The sequence below is a fragment of the Triticum aestivum genome, chromosome 2A, assembly GCF_018294505.1.
Source record: "Triticum aestivum cultivar Chinese Spring chromosome 2A, IWGSC CS RefSeq v2.1, whole genome shotgun sequence".
Lineage (NCBI taxonomy): Eukaryota > Viridiplantae > Streptophyta > Magnoliopsida > Poales > Poaceae > Triticum > Triticum aestivum.
In genome coordinates this window covers 696,262,424-696,284,114 of record NC_057797.1, presented here as the reverse complement: position 1 = coordinate 696,284,114, position 21,691 = coordinate 696,262,424, and the positions used below count along the sequence as shown (strand labels likewise).

Below are 21,691 nucleotides of genomic sequence, written 5' to 3'. Positions count from 1 at the left end.
GTTGCTATCACCTCAAAAAAACGTACGGGTCGCTTGCTTTTTTTTTTGAGAAGGTACGGGTCGCTCTTTCTTTTCATTTTTTGAGAAGCTACGGGTCGCTTGCTGGGGTGCTATGGGCGTGCGGCCCGCAGCGAGCCATACACAAGCATCGCCTGCAGCTAGATGGTAGTGGGATGGCCCAGTTACGACATGGTCATGTCAAACTGACATAATGATGACATCATGTGTGATTTTATCTTCTGTTTATATTTTAAAAAATAAATATATCATGAATACAAATTAGTAAATGCAGTGTAAAAAACGTAAATGCAGTGCAAAGAAAATGTTCGCCCCACTTTTAGAAAATGTTTCTACCACTCAAAGAAAATGTATGAACATTTCAAAAATGTGTACGTGACATTTTAAAAAATGTTATCCAATTTAGAAAAATATTTTTTTACTTCAAAAAAGTGATTCATACCATTCAAATAAAATGTGTGTTACATTTAGAAGAAAAAAATGTTCACATGTTACATACAAAATGTTTGTGACATTTTACAGAAAATGTTTACCCTATGTAAAAAAATGTTCGCATAGTTCAAAAAATATTTTGTGAATCATACAACAAAAAAATCAACTTGTATTTGAAAGATGTTTAATACCTATTCGAAAACATATTCAAACCAAGTACATAAGAAAATATTAAATCATGTATTTGAAGTTTTAAACTTATATAACAGATGTTAAATATGTATATATATATATATATAAATATTTTAGATGTATAAGGAAAAAAGTACAATGAGTATGACAAAAGTAGACATGAAAATATATATTTTGCAGAATATTTAATCATGTATTTGATAAATGTTAAATGAGTAAAACAAAAATGTCCATGCCATGTTAAAAAAATGTACAACACATATGAAAAATGTAGACATGTGTTGAATACAAAGAAGAAGAAACAATGAAAACAGAAGAAAGCAAAAAAAACCAAAGAAAGCCGAGAAAGAAACAAGAGAAAAATGAAAACAAAATCAGAAAGAAGAAACCGAGAAAAAAAAGACCCACAGAAAACTGAAGAAAATGCAGTCAACATACCAACTGAGAGCAAAAACGTGTGGGCGACGGAGGCGACCCCTTCTTTCTCATTGCAGTAAGCGACATATAGCTCCATCGCGCTTGCTGCTGTCAGTGGGTGCAAAAGCTATATCTCGCTTATTCCGAAGATGTTTGCTCGTCTGGTCTTTGGGGCTTTCGTTAGTGTATTGCCCCAGTAACGTGCATTCTTATATGGTTTCCTCGCAGTTGTTTTCAAAAGCTTCTATGGATCGATAAGGAGCAGTTCTCAAAGCTTCCGCGCTCTCTTTTTTGTTTCTTCTATGTTTCTCTACCATTTTGCTTTAGGGGTTTCCATTTTTCTGTTTGTTTTTCTTCATTTTTCAAATACATGTTGACTTTTTTCAAATACAATGTGGACATTTTTCGAATAGATGTTAAATATTTTTTAGATACACATTAAACACTTATTAAATATATATTGAACATTTATCTGAACACACATTTAACATTCATAAATGCACATTGAATATTTTTCAACACATAGCGAATATTTTTGAATACATGTTTGAATAATGTATTAAAATGTCATGGACACTGTTAAAAAACTTGTAAACATTTTGTTAAGTGTTAGAACATTTTAATAAAATTCCATGATTTTTTAAAAATGCTATGGAACATATTTTCCAACACGCAAACATTTTTCAAATATACTTTTTTTGCAAATTACATGATTTTTTTATAATTCCATGAAGACTTTCTAAACTTGTGAATATTTTGTTCTCTAAATGTTTTGAACATTTTCAAACATGTGATTATTATTTTTAAACACAATGAGTTTTTTTAGGTATACCATGAACTTTTTTCAATACATTCTCTCTCCAAATAGGTTTTCGCCCCGCTTTGTAAATAAAGCAAACATCCATACAACCAGATTGAGATGGACAATCATTTAATACGCTAGGGTAACAACATAATCACAAGGAAAAAAGGCCACCTAGTGGCTGTAGGCACAACGCCACTACGAAGAGGAGAGACAACGCGTGGTAGCCAGAAGCGCATGCAACATGAGCCCAAAACGATCATGGCCCCGTTGTCTAGCTAGCGGGTGCGAGTGCTGCAGGAAAGTAAGGAATTTGAAGAACGAGTCAAAGGCCTGCCGCGGAATGACCTTCTCAATCACCATTTTATTACATGTCGTCCATAAAGTCCATGACATCACCACCAATATAAGCCAGAATAGGCAGTGTTGCCGCCCGGTCTGGTTAGCCCTGGCTTCTAGGAACCCCGCAAGGTCTAGGGACTCCCAATCAGGCCCCGACACCTCGTGGGGGAAACTCCAGAGGGCATGCACGACAGTGCAAGAGAATAAAATGTGGGACCCGGTCTCTGGGACATCACATAGGGGGCACAAGCCATTAATCGGCCCGTACCGCTTAAGCTCCTCCGTCTCAGAGGGTAGGTGGTCTCGCAGCAATTGCCACACAAAGATCTTGATCTTCAGGGGCAATAGGGCCTTCCATAGAGGTGCGATCCATGGAATGATGGGAGTATGACATAATGTCTGGTATGCCGAGCTAACAGAGAACACACCCCAAGGTGAAATACTGCAGGAAACCGTGTCTGGATAATCCGGTAGCACCAGTGGGAGGGTTGCCCGTAATCTAGCCCAATCTAAAGATTCCGCCTGCCCGAAAGTGCGTCGGAACAAGATGTTTAAATGCCCATTCTTGGCGGCCGCGGAGACCAAGAGCAATGGATCAACGCAAATAGAAAACAATGCTAGTGAAGCCCACTCGAAGTGGCACGCCACCAACCCAAGGATCAAGCCAGAATAGGGTTCATTCTCCATTTCCAACAGACAAGGAGACCCCGAGGCATATCCTGCTTGATCCGTTGAATGGACTTCTAGAATTGGGAGCCTCCCGAGCATGAGCATGCAAGGAGGGGCTCGCCCCTTAGGTACTTAGCCTGAAGAAGCTGCAGCCACAGACCCCCCCCCTCCCCTCGCATGACCCGCCAGACACACTGTAGCATGAGGGCTATGTTCTTGCAGCTGGAGGCCATGATACCTAATCCACCACGATCCTTAGGCATACAAATGTCTGCCCACTTGACCATATGGTATTTCGGGCGCCCGTCCACCACCTGCCAGAAGAATCTGGCTAGATCCTTATTAAACGATCTATGAACGCCCTTTGGTAGGGTATACATCCCCATCATATGCATGGGGAGGCTAGAGAGGTTGGAGCCAATAAGGACAGAGCTGCCCTTTGAGGTAGATCATCCACACTAAGGTTCCGCCCGTGATGCGACCCACCCCACAAGCGGGTCGAATTCACCCATCATAACCCTCGAGTCAGATAACAACATCCCCAAATATGATGTGGGGAAGGCAACCAACTTGCAATTCAAGTTATCCGCAATCCGCTGTTGCTCACCCGCAAAGTACCCTAACACCAATGACCTCACTTTTGTCAAAGTTAATCTTAAAGCCCGCCATGGCCTCAAAACAAAGGAGAAGGAACTTAATGTCAAGGTCCGCCCCCTCCACCATAATCATGGTATCATCCGCATACTGTAGGTGAGTGACCCCTCCTCCAGGGATTAAGTGGCCACAACCCCCGAGAGGTAACCGGCCATCCTAGCTTTGTCCAAGATGCCCGGCAAGGCATCAACGACGAGGTTAAAGAGGAGAGGGGAAATAGGACCCCCTTCTCGCACTCCCCTAGAGGACCTAAAATATGGTCCCACCTCACTATTAATATTAATGATCCTACTCCCAGTCCGAACCAACAGCATGATCCACAAACACCTTTGTTTAATCTTCTAGAATTTTTTTAACACATGATTGCCATTATTAAAAAATACATGAACATCTTTTTAATACATGTTAAACTTTTTTAATCACACAAACAATTTTTAAAAATACAATAAGATTTTTTAACCACTTTTTAGATACCATATGAACATTCTTCTAAAAGTTTCCTAAACTATTTGTCATAAATTTCAGAAAAGAAAAGAAAATAAAAGTGAAAAAAATACCTTGTGTATGTGCTTATGCGTGTTTTTTAGGGACACATGCCTATGTTTTTTAGACGCTTTTTTTTTGAGACACGGGACACGTGCTTATGTGTGTAGTGTGTGACAGATGCTTACGTGCTCATGGGCCTGGCCAATTTTTGGAGGCGCTTCGCAATGACACGTTTGGTACGTTTTACAGGCGAGAGCAATGCACCCGTGAGTGAGTAGACATGGACGTTACGTACGTGCACATACCTAGACCGGCAGATGGTAGTGGCGGACCAAGAATCTCAGCGCTGGTTGTGCCACAGTTCAAAATTTGTGAAAATCTACACTAGTATAATTTGATCTAAACATCATTATATTCTCAATAAATAGTTTTAAAATAGCATTAACTTGTTACATAGATAGTGTTAAGAACATAGGAAAAATATTTTGCAATTTTGGAGGGGGTTCCATGGGTGCTCTTCCGGTCTCACTCGATTGACGGCATTTTAGCACCATTGATGCTCTCCGGGGACACTACTGTTGTTAAAAAACATCCAAGAAAAATAATTAATAAACTAATAAAATTGTATCAAAAATTGTATTGGTTCATTTTTTCCATTAATTGTATATCATCCGCCGGAGCTTAAAAGAGACACTGAACCGATAATAAACACCTCCAGACGTCTTCTACATATAAAGCTTTGGAGACCACAAAACCCACTTGCCGCCAGCAACGAGAGCTAGAAATCATCGAGGAAATATCAATTGGAGCATCACCCGACGCAGCGCAGACTTGTAATCATTCATTGCCGATCCAAGGGCCGAAGTCGTTGCACCAAGAACCAGTCAACTGCCCTCCTCAATTGACGCACTAACTCTTAAAGAACCAACTAGAGCCAATAGATAGTTTAAAAAAAAATTAGAGCCAATAGATCTGCAGGAAACCACCACTTTGAGGAGTAGATTTGCAGAAATACTATGTTACAATTCTTTGATAGAAAACACCACGTCTTGTCTAATCTTTTTGCAAATAATACTGATCGGCGGATCTAACTAGTTTAAGTGCATTTATGATAAATGGGTCCCACTTTTCGCTGAGGTGGCATAAGTTTTACCAAAGACAATGCTAGATGGGTAAAATAGCAAAAACACCCCCAACACTTTCCCCTGTGCCACCCAGAGCCTCCTCCTGCCCAGCGACCACATTCAGCCGCCGCCGCGCTCCGCTCACGCCCGGCTGGCTGCGCGCGCCACTGCCCGGCCGCGCTCACCTCCTTGCCAGGCCGGTCGCGCTCCCGCCTCTGCCCGGTCGCGCCTCTGCCATGCTAGCCTTACCACCGTGGCCCTGCTCCGCCCGCGCCCGCCGCACTTCCAACCACGCCACCGTTACCCTGTTCCACCCGTGCCATCGCCGCACTGCTTCCCCCGTCTCCCTGGATCGATCTCGAGCTCAGGAGGACGACAGCCATGGCAGGAATATGAAGGGGGTGCAGGAGCTCCGTTGCCGCTGCTTGCTCCGGTGCGCGCCCAGCTTCCTCACTACCCGCGCGGCCGCGCCCGTGTGTACCTCCCTGCTCGCGCCTGTCTGCGGTGGCCACCGCCCACCGCCGTTGCTCGCGCCCGTGCACCTGTGCGGCATAGGCTGGTCGACAGGGGGGTTGAAGGGCGAGGTGGGCGGCTGTAGGCCCTTGCCGTCTGGGGAAAAAGAGAGAGGAGGGAGGAAGGAGATGGGAAGAAGGGGATGCATTGTGGAGCTGATTGTTTTTTTCTTTTTGATTTAGGGATGTCGGTGTAAAATCTATGGACTAGTTTGTAAATTGAGATTAAAATTGATCTGACACAAAATATTACGCCGTGTAGGCAAAAAAGGGGTCCATCTATCATAATCTCATGTAACACAGTTAGATTCGTCGATCAGTGGTTTTACAAAATAATTACGCAAGATATAGTGTTTTTCTGCAAGAGAATTATAACGTAGTGTTTTCTGTAAATTTAGTTTTCAAAGTGGTGGTTTTCTGCGACTTACTCCTGTTTCAATTGACACCGTCGAAGTAGAGAGAGGCTGGAGAGAATTATATCTAACGTGACATTGCATCACCACCTCGCCATGCCGCCAGAAAGTCAATAGACAAAAAGAAAAGGCAACTTTATGATCCATCGACACTAATAAAAAGCTGAACACGAATGTGAACTACTCCTTGTACAAGCGAACGCTTTACCACCGAATGACAGAAAACGGTTAAATTGTGCTATATGCAAATGCCAATGGCGTCGCCTCCGGCGTCCTCTGCCCCTGGCTACTGCCGGCGCAGGTGGTCGAGCGCCAGCGCCAGCGTCGGCGCGAAGCGGGTGGTGTTGATGCGGACGTTCTGCTTGGCGAGGTACAGCTCGAACACCTTGTCCCAGCCGCTGCGGTGGACGGAGGCGGGGTCCTTGACCGCCGGGTGCTCCGGCCCCAGCGTCTCCATCAGCGAGCTCTCCTCCGCGCTCACGCTGTAGTCGAGGTACCTGAGCCCCATGTCTGTGGCGGGCTCGCTGAACTCCGCCCGCGCGATGTCCTCCATGTTCCCGTATGGCACCACCTGGATCAGCACGCCGCCGGGCGGCAGGAACATGGCGTTGGTCAGCCCGGCGCCGTGCAGGCCCAGCACCACGTCGAACGAGTTCACCACCCGCGCCTGCTCCACCTCCCCCTCCGGCGTGTCGCCCCCGCCCCGCAGCTCCGTCACCACCGCCTCGAACCCCGCCTCCTCCGCCGCCCGCGCCACCTCCGGCTCGTTCAGGATGCGGCGGTAGTGGCCCCGGTGGATCAGCAGCAGCCGCGGCTTCTTCTCCGGCTCCCGGGCCAGGCTGGCCGCCGCGCCGCGTGGGAGCGCGTAGGTCTCGCGCAGGAACCCGGTGAAGTCGGCCATGGAGAGGCGGCCCCCCGGCACCAGCTCGGGGACGATGCTCAGCTCCTTGTCGAGCCGGAGCCCCACCGTGACGCGCGGGAAGCACCGCACCTGCGCGTCGCCGTCCATGTCCACGAGGTCGTACTTGGACAGCCCCTGCAGGAAGGCCCTGTACTGGACCAGCCACCGCGGCCTGAACTGGATATTGCTGACCAGGAACGTGACCTCGCCGTGGTACCGCCGCGACGCGACGAACAGCGGCACCAGGATGTCGGCGTAGGCGTGCCAGTAGTTGGCCGCGTACCCGCCGATCCCGAACAGGACGGCCGGCATGTCGTGGGTCACCGTGCACGGCGGGGCGGCGGCCCGGTCCTGCAGCTGCGTCACGGTGACCTTCCTGAGGCTGGCGAACCTGCGCGAGTACGGGTTGATCGTCCACTCGTGGCGCTCCGGCCAGCTCGCCGCCGGGACGAGGGTCACCGACAGGGCTGTGCCGTTGGTGCGCACGTCACCGTCGACTTCGCAGGTGTCGGAGCGGCCCTCCATGTTACACACCACCTTGCCATTCTCTGTCGCACGCCAAGGAAATGGAAAATTTCCCCGTAGTTAATTAAAACTGGCAAATCTGCCTCAAAATATTTAATCACCAGACACCTAAAATTTTGCAGGTTACTTAGTCATGATCAAGATCAGATGAATCAAATAGTGTATAATACTATCAAGTGACATCGAAGACAGGGTTCACTCTTCCCCACATGTTGACTTCGATCCGTTAATGCATTCTCATTTTCTTTTAAACTTTTTGTACGATGACGTTGGATTCTGAATCTGAAACAAATAACAACAAATAAACGTACGATCAAAATAAACACGGGTGTTCACCTGTTTCGCCGGGAGGTTTGATATTATCCACGATCTGTGGTACTTCGGCACTGACAACTGCTGCAAATTAAGCAAGTAACAACGAGAAGTTTATAGATCGACCAGGGTTTTACTGACTTCTGACTGCGGTTTCAAGATGCAATAGCAATTCACCTGTTTCGCCGGGAGCTTTGATATCATCCACGATCTGTGGTGCTTCCGTACTGACAACTGCTGCAGATTAAGCAAGTAGCAAGAAGTTCAGACGAGGGGTTTACTGACTTCTGAAGGTTTATATAAGATGTAACCATGAACTGTATCAGTTCACCTGCTTCAACGGGAGCTTTGACATCATCCACGATCCGTGGTGCTTCCGTGATGACAACTGCAATCAATATAAGCAAGAAGATTTCAGGGACCCATGCATGGTGATTACTGGTGAGGTTAAGCGGAGGATTCATTGCTTACCATTGGGGGAGCTGACCGCGAAATGCTGAGCGACGAGATAGGTGAGGAGCATGAGGAGGCCGCCGACGACGTAGCCGGCGTTGAGCTGCCTCTTCGGGCTCCTGCCGGGCTTCCCCTCGCCGCCGCGCATCGCAACCTCCGGCCGCCGCTGCTCTCTGCTCTGTGTAGCTGCTGGCTTTCTTGCTTTTGAAGCAGTGTTCGTGGAGTGTAGTGTTTTGCATTAGCCTATGCTGCGCTGGAGCCTAAGAGCATCTCCAACAGCCGCCCAATGCGCGGCGCCTAAAAAACAGGTTTACAGCGCGTAAGTAAAATTTTTTAGGACGCTATAAGACGTTTGCTCCAACAAGCGCTGCAAAATATGCTGCGCGCTCGAGTCCAACGGTCCCAATCAAGCGGTCCCATCTGCAGCAGCCCAGAGTTTGCAGCGCGCGCGACCGGGCGCACTAAATATGCTGCGCGCGCTGCATTAATTATAGCGCACGCGCGCTTTTTGTGCGGTTGCTGGAGATTTCAAACCGGGTCCGCGCACGCTAAAAGCAGTTTTTTTACCGTGCGGCACTCATATAGCGCTTCTGTTGGAGATTCTCTAAGCTTGTGGGTTGGGTGTGCAAATGGTTGTTGACTTGCACTTGAACCTACTGCCCGGTTCTCACCGGGTAAAAATCTGGAAATAAAATAGTGAGCACATCGTTAACCCAACGGAGCGTGGCATTCATTGCGATTCCATTTTTCTTCCTAGAGATTGACGCCGATTGGAAATTGCTCACATGTATATCCTGAGGTCGCGGCAACGTAACGTGGACTTCAACAGGATTTATCATTTTGCAGTACAGACGCGTTCATCCTTCTGCTTCCTCCTCGGGCAGATTGATGTTCAAGTGCAAATGTTTTTCGAAATTTTCTGCTTCCTCTGGGGCAGATTGATGCTCAAACCCGCCCACCAGAGTTTATCAGAATCTTTTTTCCTCTGTAAATTGATAAACTTTCTTATGGTTGGTCAGGGCAAATCTGAGATCTTTCAGAGCAGAATTTCAAACTGCCGTTAGCCGCCTCGGTGTATTCCAAATTTAAAAAGCCGAAAAAGAGGGAGTTGAACATGGAGTTGGAACAAATACTATAAAACACGATTCTGGAATGAACGGAGAATTAGAAAATAGAATATTGTTGAAATTCCCACATTAATCTATCATACTCCATTTCATGGTTTGTTTTTTCTTCGAAGGGAAGGATTTACCCCCCAAGCTTATGCATCCAATATTTTTATTAAAGTTGATGTAATGTAAGGAGATGGTGTTGTTGATGGAGATAGTGAAGATGAATTGGATAAATATGTTCCCCTTGATCCACTGGTTATAGTGATGACGATTGCTTCAAACTCCCATGGCGGGAGGGGCAGATCTGAGCAAAAACATCCCTCCGGGAGGAGCGGCACGGTTCCGCACCGCAGCGATGGCAGAAAAATCCCCCAAAAATCACTTGTTTTCTTTTTTCCACAGGAGAGGGGCATATGCACCGGATAGGGCACATGGTGAGTTTGACGGGGCTAGGCACCATGTCCAGGTGCCCAAAGGGTTAGGGCACATGGGCCCAACAAGAACCTCCCATGCCCCTGACTCTGACCCATGGCTCCACTTGATCCACCCCACCCCCTCCTCCCATTTTTATTTTATTTTCCCTGCTTTTGGAAACTCATTTTCTTCGCAAAATTTTTATCCCCCGCCCCCTCTGATGGCCTATTTGATGATCCTTCTGGCAATTCTCTATATTATAAGACAAAATCAAGGTAAAATGATGCAATGGTGATCAAATAAGCATGTAAGTTAAGAATTTATCTTCTGAATTTGTGATGCAAATTGCATGTATCAATGTACTATTTAGGTTGAACTATGGTTGCAGTAAATCTGAATTTAAATTCAACAATCAAGAATTATGGATTTATAATATTGTGTAATTGTGTTGTACATGATTGTACATGTTTGAATTATATTTTAGAGTATATATGCACAATGAATGAGAGATGGAAGCAAAATGGTTTTTATTGATAATCTAATGGAGAGCATTTTTTCGTAGAAATCTTGTTCATCTCCCATTATATAACTAAATTTATCAAATCCGTTGGATGTGCTAATGGAGAAATAAGGCAAAACCCATTTTAATTCAATATACATCTATATACACATCATGGAGTATGGTTACCGCTACCTCATGATTTCCATTAGTACAATCGGTTGTTGGGGAGACTGGATTCTATATGTCTTTCAGTGGAATATGGGAAATAATTTATCATGGACATTGTGCTTCCATTGTCGCATGTACTACCCGCCGCACAATCCAATCAAGGTTAGCACCTTCAGAGACGTCTCATGTGATGTCCACATATGCGAGCATGTGATTGAACATCATTGCTTGAAATTCAATGTTGTGGCCAAATCATTGCGACCTTTCTGAAATCATTGTGACCTTTTAGAACAAACTATGGTGATGGCAGCAAGCTATCAAACCACATAGGGTCCTATGTTTTTGGGACCAATACTAACAATAGTAAAGCGGGAAGCTTTTGATTTTTCTAGTTTTTTTACATTTTTATTGCCAATGGATTTTACAGATGATGGCCATCAAAATAGCATGGGTTGGGGGCCCATTACCCGCCGCTAATCTTTTCTCTCCTTCGTTCTTCTAGAGTCAATGAGAGGGAGATGGAAAGAAAGGGGATCAACCGCACATCCCTGTAAGCACGAACCCATGGCAGTGGCGACATAGGTGAGTTTACTCATCGCCTCAAGCTCTCTTCCTCATCTCACCTTCTCTATTTTCTTGTCCCCTCCCATGGTTGCTTCCATCACCCTCTTGTGGCTGCTCTCCTCTCCCTCCCATGGTGACTCTTGTCCACCTCCCATGGCATCTCTCTGTCCCACCCATGGTGCTTCTTCTCCACCTCCCATAGAACCTCTCTGCCCCTCCCATATCGTCTCCTCCTCCCCCATTCCCATGGTGACTCCTAGTCCTCCTTTGGTGGCACCTCTTTTTCACAACTTGCATTCTCATTAAGACCCATATATCTAACAATCTTCCAAATCACAATTTTCTTCTTGCCTGCGCACAATCTAATATTCACTTACCTCTTTCAGATCATTTTGAAGTGGTAGACAAAGATATGGTGACAAATCATATCAACGCTAAGTTAATGTACGCCCAAATGTCGATTTTCTTTGTCTTGCTTTCCTTCAATGTGATATTGTTGTTCCTATGATGATTTAAAAAAATTGTTCTGTGGAAGCATTAACATTTGCATTAATAATAATAATAATAATAATAATAATAATAATAATACCAAAGTAATTGGATGCTTGCTTTAGTTGACATGGTTGGGGTTCTTTGTGTGTGGCTACTCCTTAATACCTACATCGTGTTGAGCATAATTTGAATGTGGGTTATGTCCTCAGGTTCACCTACACCGTGTTGAACATAATTTAATTGTAAACCCGACAGAACATCATTTGTTCTGTCAGATAACAAAGAATTTCTCTTTATTATGTTAAACTGATGATACAAATTGTCTACATGAACATTCAAGCAATCTAGGATTCATCTCACAAGAGAGAGGGTTATTTGCGTATTTGTTGGAGCTTATGTCACATGCTTATATTGCTATTTGTATTCGTTATACATGGCCATTTTTTGTACTAATTCCCAATCACCAAGCCTACTTTATAATCATAGTGCCTTGATCTATTTATCTTTTATAGGGGATGAGAGTTACATGAGGATATTGATGTACATGAGCATTCAGGCAAAAGTTCAAAGGTGCTTAACTACTACTATGTATATGAACACTCAGGCACAAGTTCAGATGTACTTAAGCACTACAATTTTGTGATACCTCTCAGGCCCGTACCATACACCTGTGCAGCATGTTCGGCTGCACAGGGCCCCCAAATGGGCAGGGCCCCCAATTTGTTAGTACTCTCCTTGTAATGACTAATCAATGGATTTGACTAACTGGGAACCTGCACCGTAATTACTCCTAGGACTCCATGTCACGAACGCCTCCTCCTTCATCTTCTCCTTTTCTCCTAGGCCATGTCTACTACACAACCTTCTTCTTGTAGACGTTGTTGGGCCTTCAAGTGCAGAGGTTTGTAGGACAGTAGCAAATTTCCCTCAAGTGGATGACCTAAGGTTTATCAATCCGTAGGAGGCGTAGGATGAAGATGGTCTCTCTCAAGCAACCCTGCAACCAAATAACAAAGAGTCTCTTGTGTCCCCAACACACCCAATACAATGGTAAATTGTATAGGTGCACTAGTTCGGCGAAGAGATGGTGATACAAGTGCAATATGGATAGTAGATAATGGTTTTTGTAATATGAAAATATAAAAACAGCAAGCTAACTAGTGATAAAAGTGAGCACAAATGGTATTGCAATGCGTTGAAACAAGGCCTAGGGTTCATACTTTCACTAGTGCAAGTTCCCTCAACAATAATAACATAATTGGATCACATAACTATCCCTCAACATGCAACAAAGAGTCACTCCAAAGTCACTAATAGTGGAGAACAAACGAAGAGATTATGGTAGGGTACGAAACCACCTCAAAGGTATTCTTTCCAATCAATCCGTTGGGCTATTCCTATAAGTGTCACAAACAACCATAGAGTTCGTACTAGAATAACACCTTAAGACACAAATCAACCAAAACCCTAATGTCACCTAGATACTCCAATGTCACCTCAAGTATCCGTGGGTATGATTATACGATATGCATCACACAATCTCAGATTCATCTATTCAACCAACACAAAGAACTTCAAAGAGTGCCCCAAAGTTTCTACCGAAGAATCACGACGAAAACGTGTGCCAACTCCTATGCATAGGTTCATGGGCGAAACCCGCAAGTTGATCACCAAAACATACATCAAGTGAATCACGTGATATCCCATTGTCACCACAGATACGCACGGCGAGACATACATCAAGTGTTCTCAAATCTTTAAAGACTCAATCCGTTAAGATAACTTCAAAGGGGAAACTCAATCCATTACAAGAGAGTAGAGGGGGAGAAACATCATAAGATCCAACTATAATAGCAAAGCTCGCGATACATCAAGATCGTATCACCTCAAGAACACGAGAGAGAGAGAGATCAAACACATAGCTACTGGTACATACCCTCAGCCCCGAGGGAGAACTACTCCCTCCTCGTCATGGAGAGCACCGGGATGATGAAGATGGCCACCGGAGAGGGATTCCCCCTCCGGCAGGGTGCCAGAATGGGTCTAGATTGGCTTTCGGTGGCTACGGAGACTTCTGGCAGCGGAACTCCCGATCTATTGTGCTCCCCGATAGTTTTAGGGTATATATATATAGGCGGAAGAAATACGTCAGGGAGCCATGAGGGGCCCACGAGGGTGGAGGGAACGCCCTAGGGGGGTGGGCGCGCCCCCCTACCTCGTGGCTCCCTCGTTTCTTTCCTGACGTGCACTCCAAGTCTATCGGTAGCTTTCCTTCCAAAAATAACTTCTCCAGAAGGTTTCATTCCGTTTTGACTCCGTTTGATATTCCTTTTCTTTGAAACACTGAAACAAGAGAAACAACAGGAACTGGCATTGGGCTCTGGGTCAATAGGTTAGTCCCAAAAAATAATATAAAAGTGGATAATAAAGCCCAATAATGTCCAAAACAGAAGATAATATAGCATGGAGCAATCAAAAATTATAGATACGTTGGAGACGTATCAGTATTCCAAGCTTAATTCCTGCTCGTCCTCGAGTAGGTAAATGATAAAAACAGAATTTTTGATGCGGAGTGCTACTTGGCATAATTTCAATGTAATTCTTCTTAATTGTGGTATGAATATTCAGATCCAAAAGATTCAAGATAAAAGTTCATATTGACATAAAAATAATAATACTTCAAGCATACTAACTAAGCAATTATGTCCTCTCAAAATAACATGGCCAAAGAAAGTTCATCCCTATAAAATCATATAGTTTAGTCATGCTCCATTTTTGTCACACAAGAATGATCTCATCATGCACAACCCCGATGACAAGCCAAGCAATTGTTTCATACTTTAGTAATCTCAAACTTATAAACCTTCACGCAATGCATAAGCGCGAGCCATGGACATAGCACTATGAGTGGAATAGAATATAATGAGGGGGTTATGTGGAGAAGACAAAAAGGAGAAAGTCTTACATCGACACGGCTAATCAATGGGCTAGGGAGATGCCCATCAATTGATGTCAATGAAAGGAGTAGGGATTGCCATGCAACGGATGCACTAGAGCTATAAATGTATGAAAGCTCAACAAAAGAAACTAAGTGGGTGTGCATCCAACTTGCTTGCTCACGAAGACCTAGGGCACTTGAGGAGGCCCATTGTTGGAATATACAAACCAAGTTCTATAATAAAAAATTCCCACTAGTATATGGGAGTGACAAAATAAGAGACTCTCTATCATGAGGATTATGGTGCTACTTTGAAGCACAAGTGTGGCAAAGGATAGTAGCATTGTCCCTTCTCTCTTTTTCTCTCATTTTTTGGGCCTTCTCTTTTTTATGGCCTTTTTTAGGCCTTCTCTTTTTTTATTCCTCACTTGGGACAATGCTCTATAAAATGATGATCATCACACTTCTATTTATTTACAACTTAATGATTACAACTCGATACTAGAACAAAGTATGACTCTATATGAATGCCTCCGGCGGTGTACCGGGATATGCAATGAACCAAGAGTGACATGTATGAAATAATTATGAACGGTGGCTTTGCCACAAATACTATGTCAACTACATTATCATGCTAAGCAATATGACAATGATGAACGTGTCATGATAAACGGAATGGTGGAAAGTTGCATGGCAATATATCTCGGAATGGCTATGGAAATGCCATAATAGGTAGGTATGGTGGCTGTTTTGAGGAAGATATAACGAGGTTTATGTGTGAAAGAGCGTATCATATCACGGGGTTTGGATGCACCGGCGAAGTTTGCACCAACTCTCAATGTGAGAAAGGGTAATGCACGGTATCGAAGAGGCTAGCAATGATGGAAGGGTGAGAGTGCATATAATCCATGGACTCAACATTAGTCATAAAGAACTCACATACTTATTGCAAAAATCTACAAGTCATCAAAAACCAAGCACTACGCGTATGCTCCTAGGGGGATAGATTGGTAGGAAAAGACCATCGCTCGTCCCCGACCGCCACTCATAAGGAGGACAATCAAAGAACACCTCATGTTTCAAATTTGTTGCATAACGTTTACCATACGTGCATGCTACGGGACTTGCAAACTTCAACACAAGTATTTCTCAAATTCACAACCACTCAACTAGCACAACTTTAATATCACTATCTCCATATCTCAAAACAATCATCAAGCATCAAACTTCTCTTAGTATTCAAAACACTCATAAGAAAGTTTTTACTAATCTTGAATACCTAGCATATTAGGATTAAGCAAATTACCATGCTGTCTAAGACTCTCAAAATAATATAAGTGAAGCATGAGAGTTCATCTATTTCTTCAAAATAAAACCACCATTGTGCTCTAAAAGATATAAGTGAAACACTAGAGCAAACGACAAACTACTCCAAAAAGATATGAGTGAAGATCAATGAGTAGTTAAATAATTATGCAACTATGTGAAGACTCTCCCATTTTAAGAATTTCAGATCTTGGTAGAAGCAAAGCACATATCATGTGGTGAATAAAAATATAGCTCCAAGTAAAGTTACCGATGAACGAAGACGAAAGAGGGGATGCCTTCCGGCGCATCCCCAAGCTTAGACTCTTGGTTGTCCTTGAATATTTCCTTGGGGTGCCTTGGTAATCCCCAAGCTTAGGCTCTTGCCACTCCTTATTCCATAATCCATCAAATCTTTACCCAAAACTTGAAAACTTCACAACACAAAACTTAACAGAAAACTCGTAAGCTCCGTTAGCGAAAGAAAGCAAAACACCACTTCAATGTACTTTAATGAACTCATTCTTTATTTATATTGGTGTTAAACCTACTGTATTCTAACTTCTCTATGGTTTATAAACTCTTTACTAGCCATAGACTCATCAAAATAAGTAAACAACACATGAAAAACAGAATCTGTCAAAAAACAGAACAGTCTGTAGTAATCTGTAACTAACGCAAACTTATGGAACCTAAAAAATTCTAAAACAAATTTCTGGACGTGAGGAATTTATCTATTAATCATCTGAAAAAAGAATTAACTAAATACCACTCTCCAATAAAAAATGGCAGCAATTCTCGTGAGCACTAAAGTTTCTGTTTTTTACAGCAAGATCAACAAGACTTTCCCCAAGTCTTCCCAACGGTTCTACTTGGCACAAACACTAATTAAAACATGAAAACTCAATCATAACAGAGGCTAGATAAACTATTTATTGCTAAACAGGAGCAAAAATTAAGGAACAAAAATAAAATTGGGTTGCCTCCCAACAAGCGCTATCGTTTAAAGCCCCTAGCTAGGCATGATGATTTCAATGATGCTCACATAAGACATAAGAATTGAAACATAAAGAGAGCATCATGAAGTATATGACAAGCACATTTAAGTCTAACCCTCTTACTATGCATAGGGATTTTGTGAGCAAACAACTTATGGGAACAATAATCAACTAGCATAGGAAGGCAAAACAAGCATAACTTCAAAGTTTTAAGCACATAGAGAGGAAACTTGATATTATTGCAATTCCTACAAGCATATATTCCTCCCTCATAATAATTTTTAGTAGCATCATGAATGAATTCAACAATATAACCAGCAACTAAATCATTCTTTTCATGATCTACAAGCATAGAAATTTTATTATTCTCCACATAAGCACAATTCTTCTCATTCGGAATAGTAGTGGGAGCAAACTCAACAAAATAACTATCATGTGAGGCATAATCCAATTGAAAGTTAAAATCATGATGACAAGTTTCATGGATATCATTAATCTTTATAGCATACAAGTCATCACAATAATCATCATAAATAGGGCGCATGCTCTCATCATAATAAATTTGCTCATCAAAACTTGGGGGACAAAAAATATCATCTTCATCAAACATAGCTTCCCCAAGCTTGTGGCTTTGCATATCATTAGCATCATGGATATTCAAGGAATTCATACTAACAACATTGCAATCATGCTCATTATTCAAAGATTTAGTGCCAAACATTCTAATGCATTCTTCTTCTAGCACTTTGGCACAATTTTCCTTTCCATCATACTCACGAAAGATATTAAAAAGATGAAGCGTATGAGGCAAACTCAATTCCATATTTTTTTTGTAGTTTTCTTTTATAAACTAAACTAGTGCTAAAACAAGAAACTAAAAGATTTGATTGCAAGATCTAAAGATATACCTTCAAGCACTCACCTCCCCGGCAACGGCGCTAGAAAAGAGCTTGATGTCTACTACACAACCTTCTTCTTACCTCCAAGTGCAGAGGTTGTAGGACAGTAGCAAATTTCCCTCAAGTGGATGACCTAAGGTTTATCAATCCGTAGGAGGCGTAGGATGAAGATGGTCTCTCTCAAGCAACCCTGCAGCCAAATAACAAAGAGTCTCTTGTGTCCCCAACACACCCAATACAATGGTAAATTGTATAGGTGCACTAGTCCGGCGAAGAGATGGTGATACAAGTGCAATATGGATAGTAGATAATGGTTTTTGTAATATGAAAATATAAAAACAGCAAGGTAACTAATGATAAAAGTGAGCACAAACGGTATTGCAATGCGTTGAAACAAGGCCTAGGTTTCATACTTTCACTAGTGCAAGTTCCCTCAACAATAATAACATAATTGGATCACATAACTATCCCTCAACATGCAACAAAGAGTCACTCCAAAGTCACTAATAGTGGAGAACAAACGAAGAGATTATGGTAGGGTACGAAACCACCTCAAAGTTATTCTTTCCAATCAATCCGTTGGGCTATTCCTATAAGTGTCACAAACAGACCTAGAGTTCATACTAGAATAACACCTTAAGACACAAATCAACCAAAACCCTAATGTCACCTAGATACTCCAATGTCACCTCAAGTATCCCTGGGTATGATTATACGATATGCATCACACAATCTCAGATTCATCTATTCAACCAACACAAAGAACTTCAAAGAGTGCCCCAAAGTTTCTACCGGAGAATCACGACGAAAACGTGTGCCAACTCCTATGCATAGGTTCATGGGCGAAACCCGCAAGTTGATCACCAAAACATACATCAAGTGAATACATGATATCCCATTGTCACCACAGATACGCACGGCAAGACATATATCAAGTGTTCTCAAATCTTTAAAGATTCAATCCTATAAGATAACTTCAAAGGGGAAACTCAATCCATTACAAGAGAGTAGATGGGGAGAAACATCATAAGATCCAACTATAATAGCAAAGCTCGCTATACATCAAGATCGTATCACCTCAAGAACACGAGAGAGAGAGAGAGAGATCAAACACATAGCTACCGGTACATACCCTCAGCCCCGAGGGAGAACTATTCCCTCCTTGTCATGGAGAGCACCGGGATGATGAAGATGGCCACCGGAGAGGGATTCCCCCTCCGGCAGGGTGCCGGAATGGGTCTAGATTGGCTTTCGGTGGCTACGGAGGCTTTTGGCGGCAGAACTCCCGATCTATTGTGCTCCCCGATAGTTTTAGGGTATATGGATATATATAGGCGGAATAAATACGTCAGGGGAGCCACGAGGGGCCCACGAGGGTGGAGGGCGCGCCCCCTGCCTCGTGGCTCCCTCGTTTCTTTCCTGACGTGCACTCCAAGTCTATCGGGTAGCTTTCCTTCCAAAAATAACTTCTCCAGAAGGTTTCGTTCCGTTTCGAGTCCGTTTGATATTCCTTTTCGTCGAAACACTGAAACAAGGGGAAAACAGGAACTGACACTAGGCTCTGGGTCAATAGGTTAGTCCCAAAAAATAATATAAAAGTGGATAATAAAGCCCAATAATGTCCAAAACAGAAGATAATATAGCATGGAGCAATCAAAAATTGTAGATACGTTGGAGACGTATGAGTACTCTACACCCTCAATCCACCATCCATTTGTTCTGTGGCTTCTCCTTGATTTCTCATGTCTTCTCTGCTTCTTCGGATTTCAATTGCATTGCTGCTTGCTACCCACGTTGTGACCTGGATGCGCCCAATGGAGTTGGAGGCCAAGCCTGAGGTGCTTGCCAGGCAAGACATGAACCAGACGACCAGATGTATTGCCCTGCGAATTCTTCTTCCCAAATAAATCAAAGTTTGTTTCATCCCCTTTTGTTTATATGTTCCATTATTAATACATCATTAGTTTTAGCGAACTAATAAGTCAATCTCGAAAAGGTGCTCTTGATATGTTTTTTAGCAAAAGAATCAAATGATATTGGGATGACATTGTGTACGAAAAATAGCATGAAGATTTTGTATCAAAGGAATGCTAGAAGGATGGCATGATTTGTGCAAAATAATGTAGTAATTCCGAGTATTGAAAATAGCTTACTTATTAGATGTACTTCAACTACGTACCAACGAGATACATATATATTATAATAATTTTGTTTTGAGAATTTCTTTTTGATAAGAATCACTTCCTGCTAAATATTTGTTTTACTTTTTTTAATTATCAATGGTTGTATCAAGAGCCTAATTTTTGATTTGGTGCAGGGCCCCCATTTTCTCGGGTACGGCCCTGATACCTCTAGGTAGAAAATATTTTTTTCTAGTCCCTAGTTCCCTAGTAGTTAGTGAAACTTCCAGCTGGATTGACTGGATTTAGAGAGCTTAATGCTCCTATCTTTGAACTAGAATCTTAGCGCTTATTTCGTGAAGATAGCTACTTCAATTGATACAAGAATGGTTACTTTGGACCAATAGGATCTACTCCTACTTGAATGCCAATCCAATCTCTTTCCCAATAAAAATTTCTAATCCCTAAGTCCAAGCAAGATAGCGAAAGCAATAGCTGTCAAGCAAGTCAAATGCTTATTTTATCATTTTCTCGGAGAGTCATTGCCAAATTCAGTTCACACAAAATTTGAGATTCCAATAGATATTCCGAGCTAGATATTTTGTTATTTTTATCTTCTTTTGCTGCAACTGAGAATGACAATGTTTTTGTTGCTTCTATGAATTAGGTTCATTTGAGAAGTACTACCGTTGTAAATAAATATAAGACATTTTAGAGACTTCAAAAATTTCGAAAGAAATCAACACTCATGGCTAATTAAACTAAAGATTTTTATACTAAACTTTTATTTTTATAAACCTATATTAATCATAGTACACTTAACAATTGCAATTTACTATTACATGGTTTTCATAGTTAATTTTTGTTTTAAAATATTAGTTATATTTTTATTATATAATTGTGATGTATATCACTAAAAATTGTGGTTCTGGTAAATTTGTACAGTGTGTTGTAGTAAAAAAATTCTCAAACTAGTTTTATACAACTGGATAAATTATACAGTGTATACATATATGTTTGTATGTGTATATGTTCATGTGTACCTAAATATCATAATAGAGATCTCTAAAGTGTATAATCTAAATAATATCTTAATAGTTTTTTCTAGTGTATTATTAGGTAAACACAATTATAGAAACTTTCAGAGTATGGATTGAACCATTGACAAATGTGTCATGCAAGCTTGTTCGATAATAAGTTGACAACATGTGTGTATTTGGTATTGAAATAGAAAATATCTTCGATTCTAATTTTCCATGCACATGATCTAGTTATTTGATATGCTCATTTGGAATATGCTTGGTTTCGTCTAGTGTTTATGGAACCTCCTACCGGTTCTGAAAGTTAAGTTATGAACAACACTGATCACGTCAATCTAGTAATAGGTATATATAACAACTTGAAGACAAAAAATTGCTGAATAAAATGGGCATGACCGCATGAATTGAATTATAACATAAATCAATATAAGAAATGAATATAGTGTGCTTCAACTAACATGAAAAGGGGAATAACAAATCAAGTTCATTTGAGACAAAACTAGAATAAAATTAAGGTGAAAGACTGAGAATTGTATTTCCATTACCTTCGAACCCAAGGTTTGGTTTCAGAGAATACGCTTCGTTAGTTTAAATAAAGTGGAAACCTCGTAGGAGAGAAACACCAGAATAATTGGTAGGTTTAGAATCATTGTTTTAGTTCTACTTGAAGAATCAACATAAGAAACTTCCAGTTAGTTATAACAAATATGTGATCCATAAAGACATAATTAGAAATTATCATTAGTTGCATTAGTATCTACTAATGTGAACAAAAAATAGGAAATATAAAGAGTTGAACAATAGGTAGAATGAAACAAGAAACAAGATTTCAGAATGAATAGAGAATTAGAATAGTGGAATACCTCTGAAATTGTCGTGTTAATCTA

At 42.0% G+C, this 21,691-nt stretch overlaps 1 protein-coding gene across 4 annotated transcripts; it reads right to left on the bottom strand.

Moving 5' to 3' along the window:
* Positions 1–6,187: 6,187 nt before the first annotated feature.
* LOC123190320 (beta-1,2-xylosyltransferase XYXT1) lies at positions 6,188–8,490 on the bottom strand. Of its 4 annotated transcripts, none has more exons than XM_044602937.1 (5): positions 8,271–8,490; positions 8,131–8,187; positions 7,977–8,036; positions 7,824–7,883; positions 6,188–7,510 (listed from the first exon to the last, which is right to left on the bottom strand). In XM_044602937.1, the coding sequence occupies exons 1-5, from the start codon at positions 8,398–8,400 to the stop codon at positions 6,348–6,350; spliced, it is 1,470 nt and encodes a 489-aa protein (XP_044458872.1). In that variant the 5' UTR covers positions 8,401–8,490; the 3' UTR covers positions 6,188–6,347. The 4 variants fall into 4 exon arrangements, with proteins under 4 accessions (XP_044458872.1, XP_044458874.1, XP_044458873.1 ...); XM_044602939.1 differs by having other exon boundaries at positions 7,824–7,880; XM_044602938.1 differs by having other exon boundaries at positions 7,977–8,033.
* Positions 8,491–21,691: the final 13,201 nt, after the last annotated feature.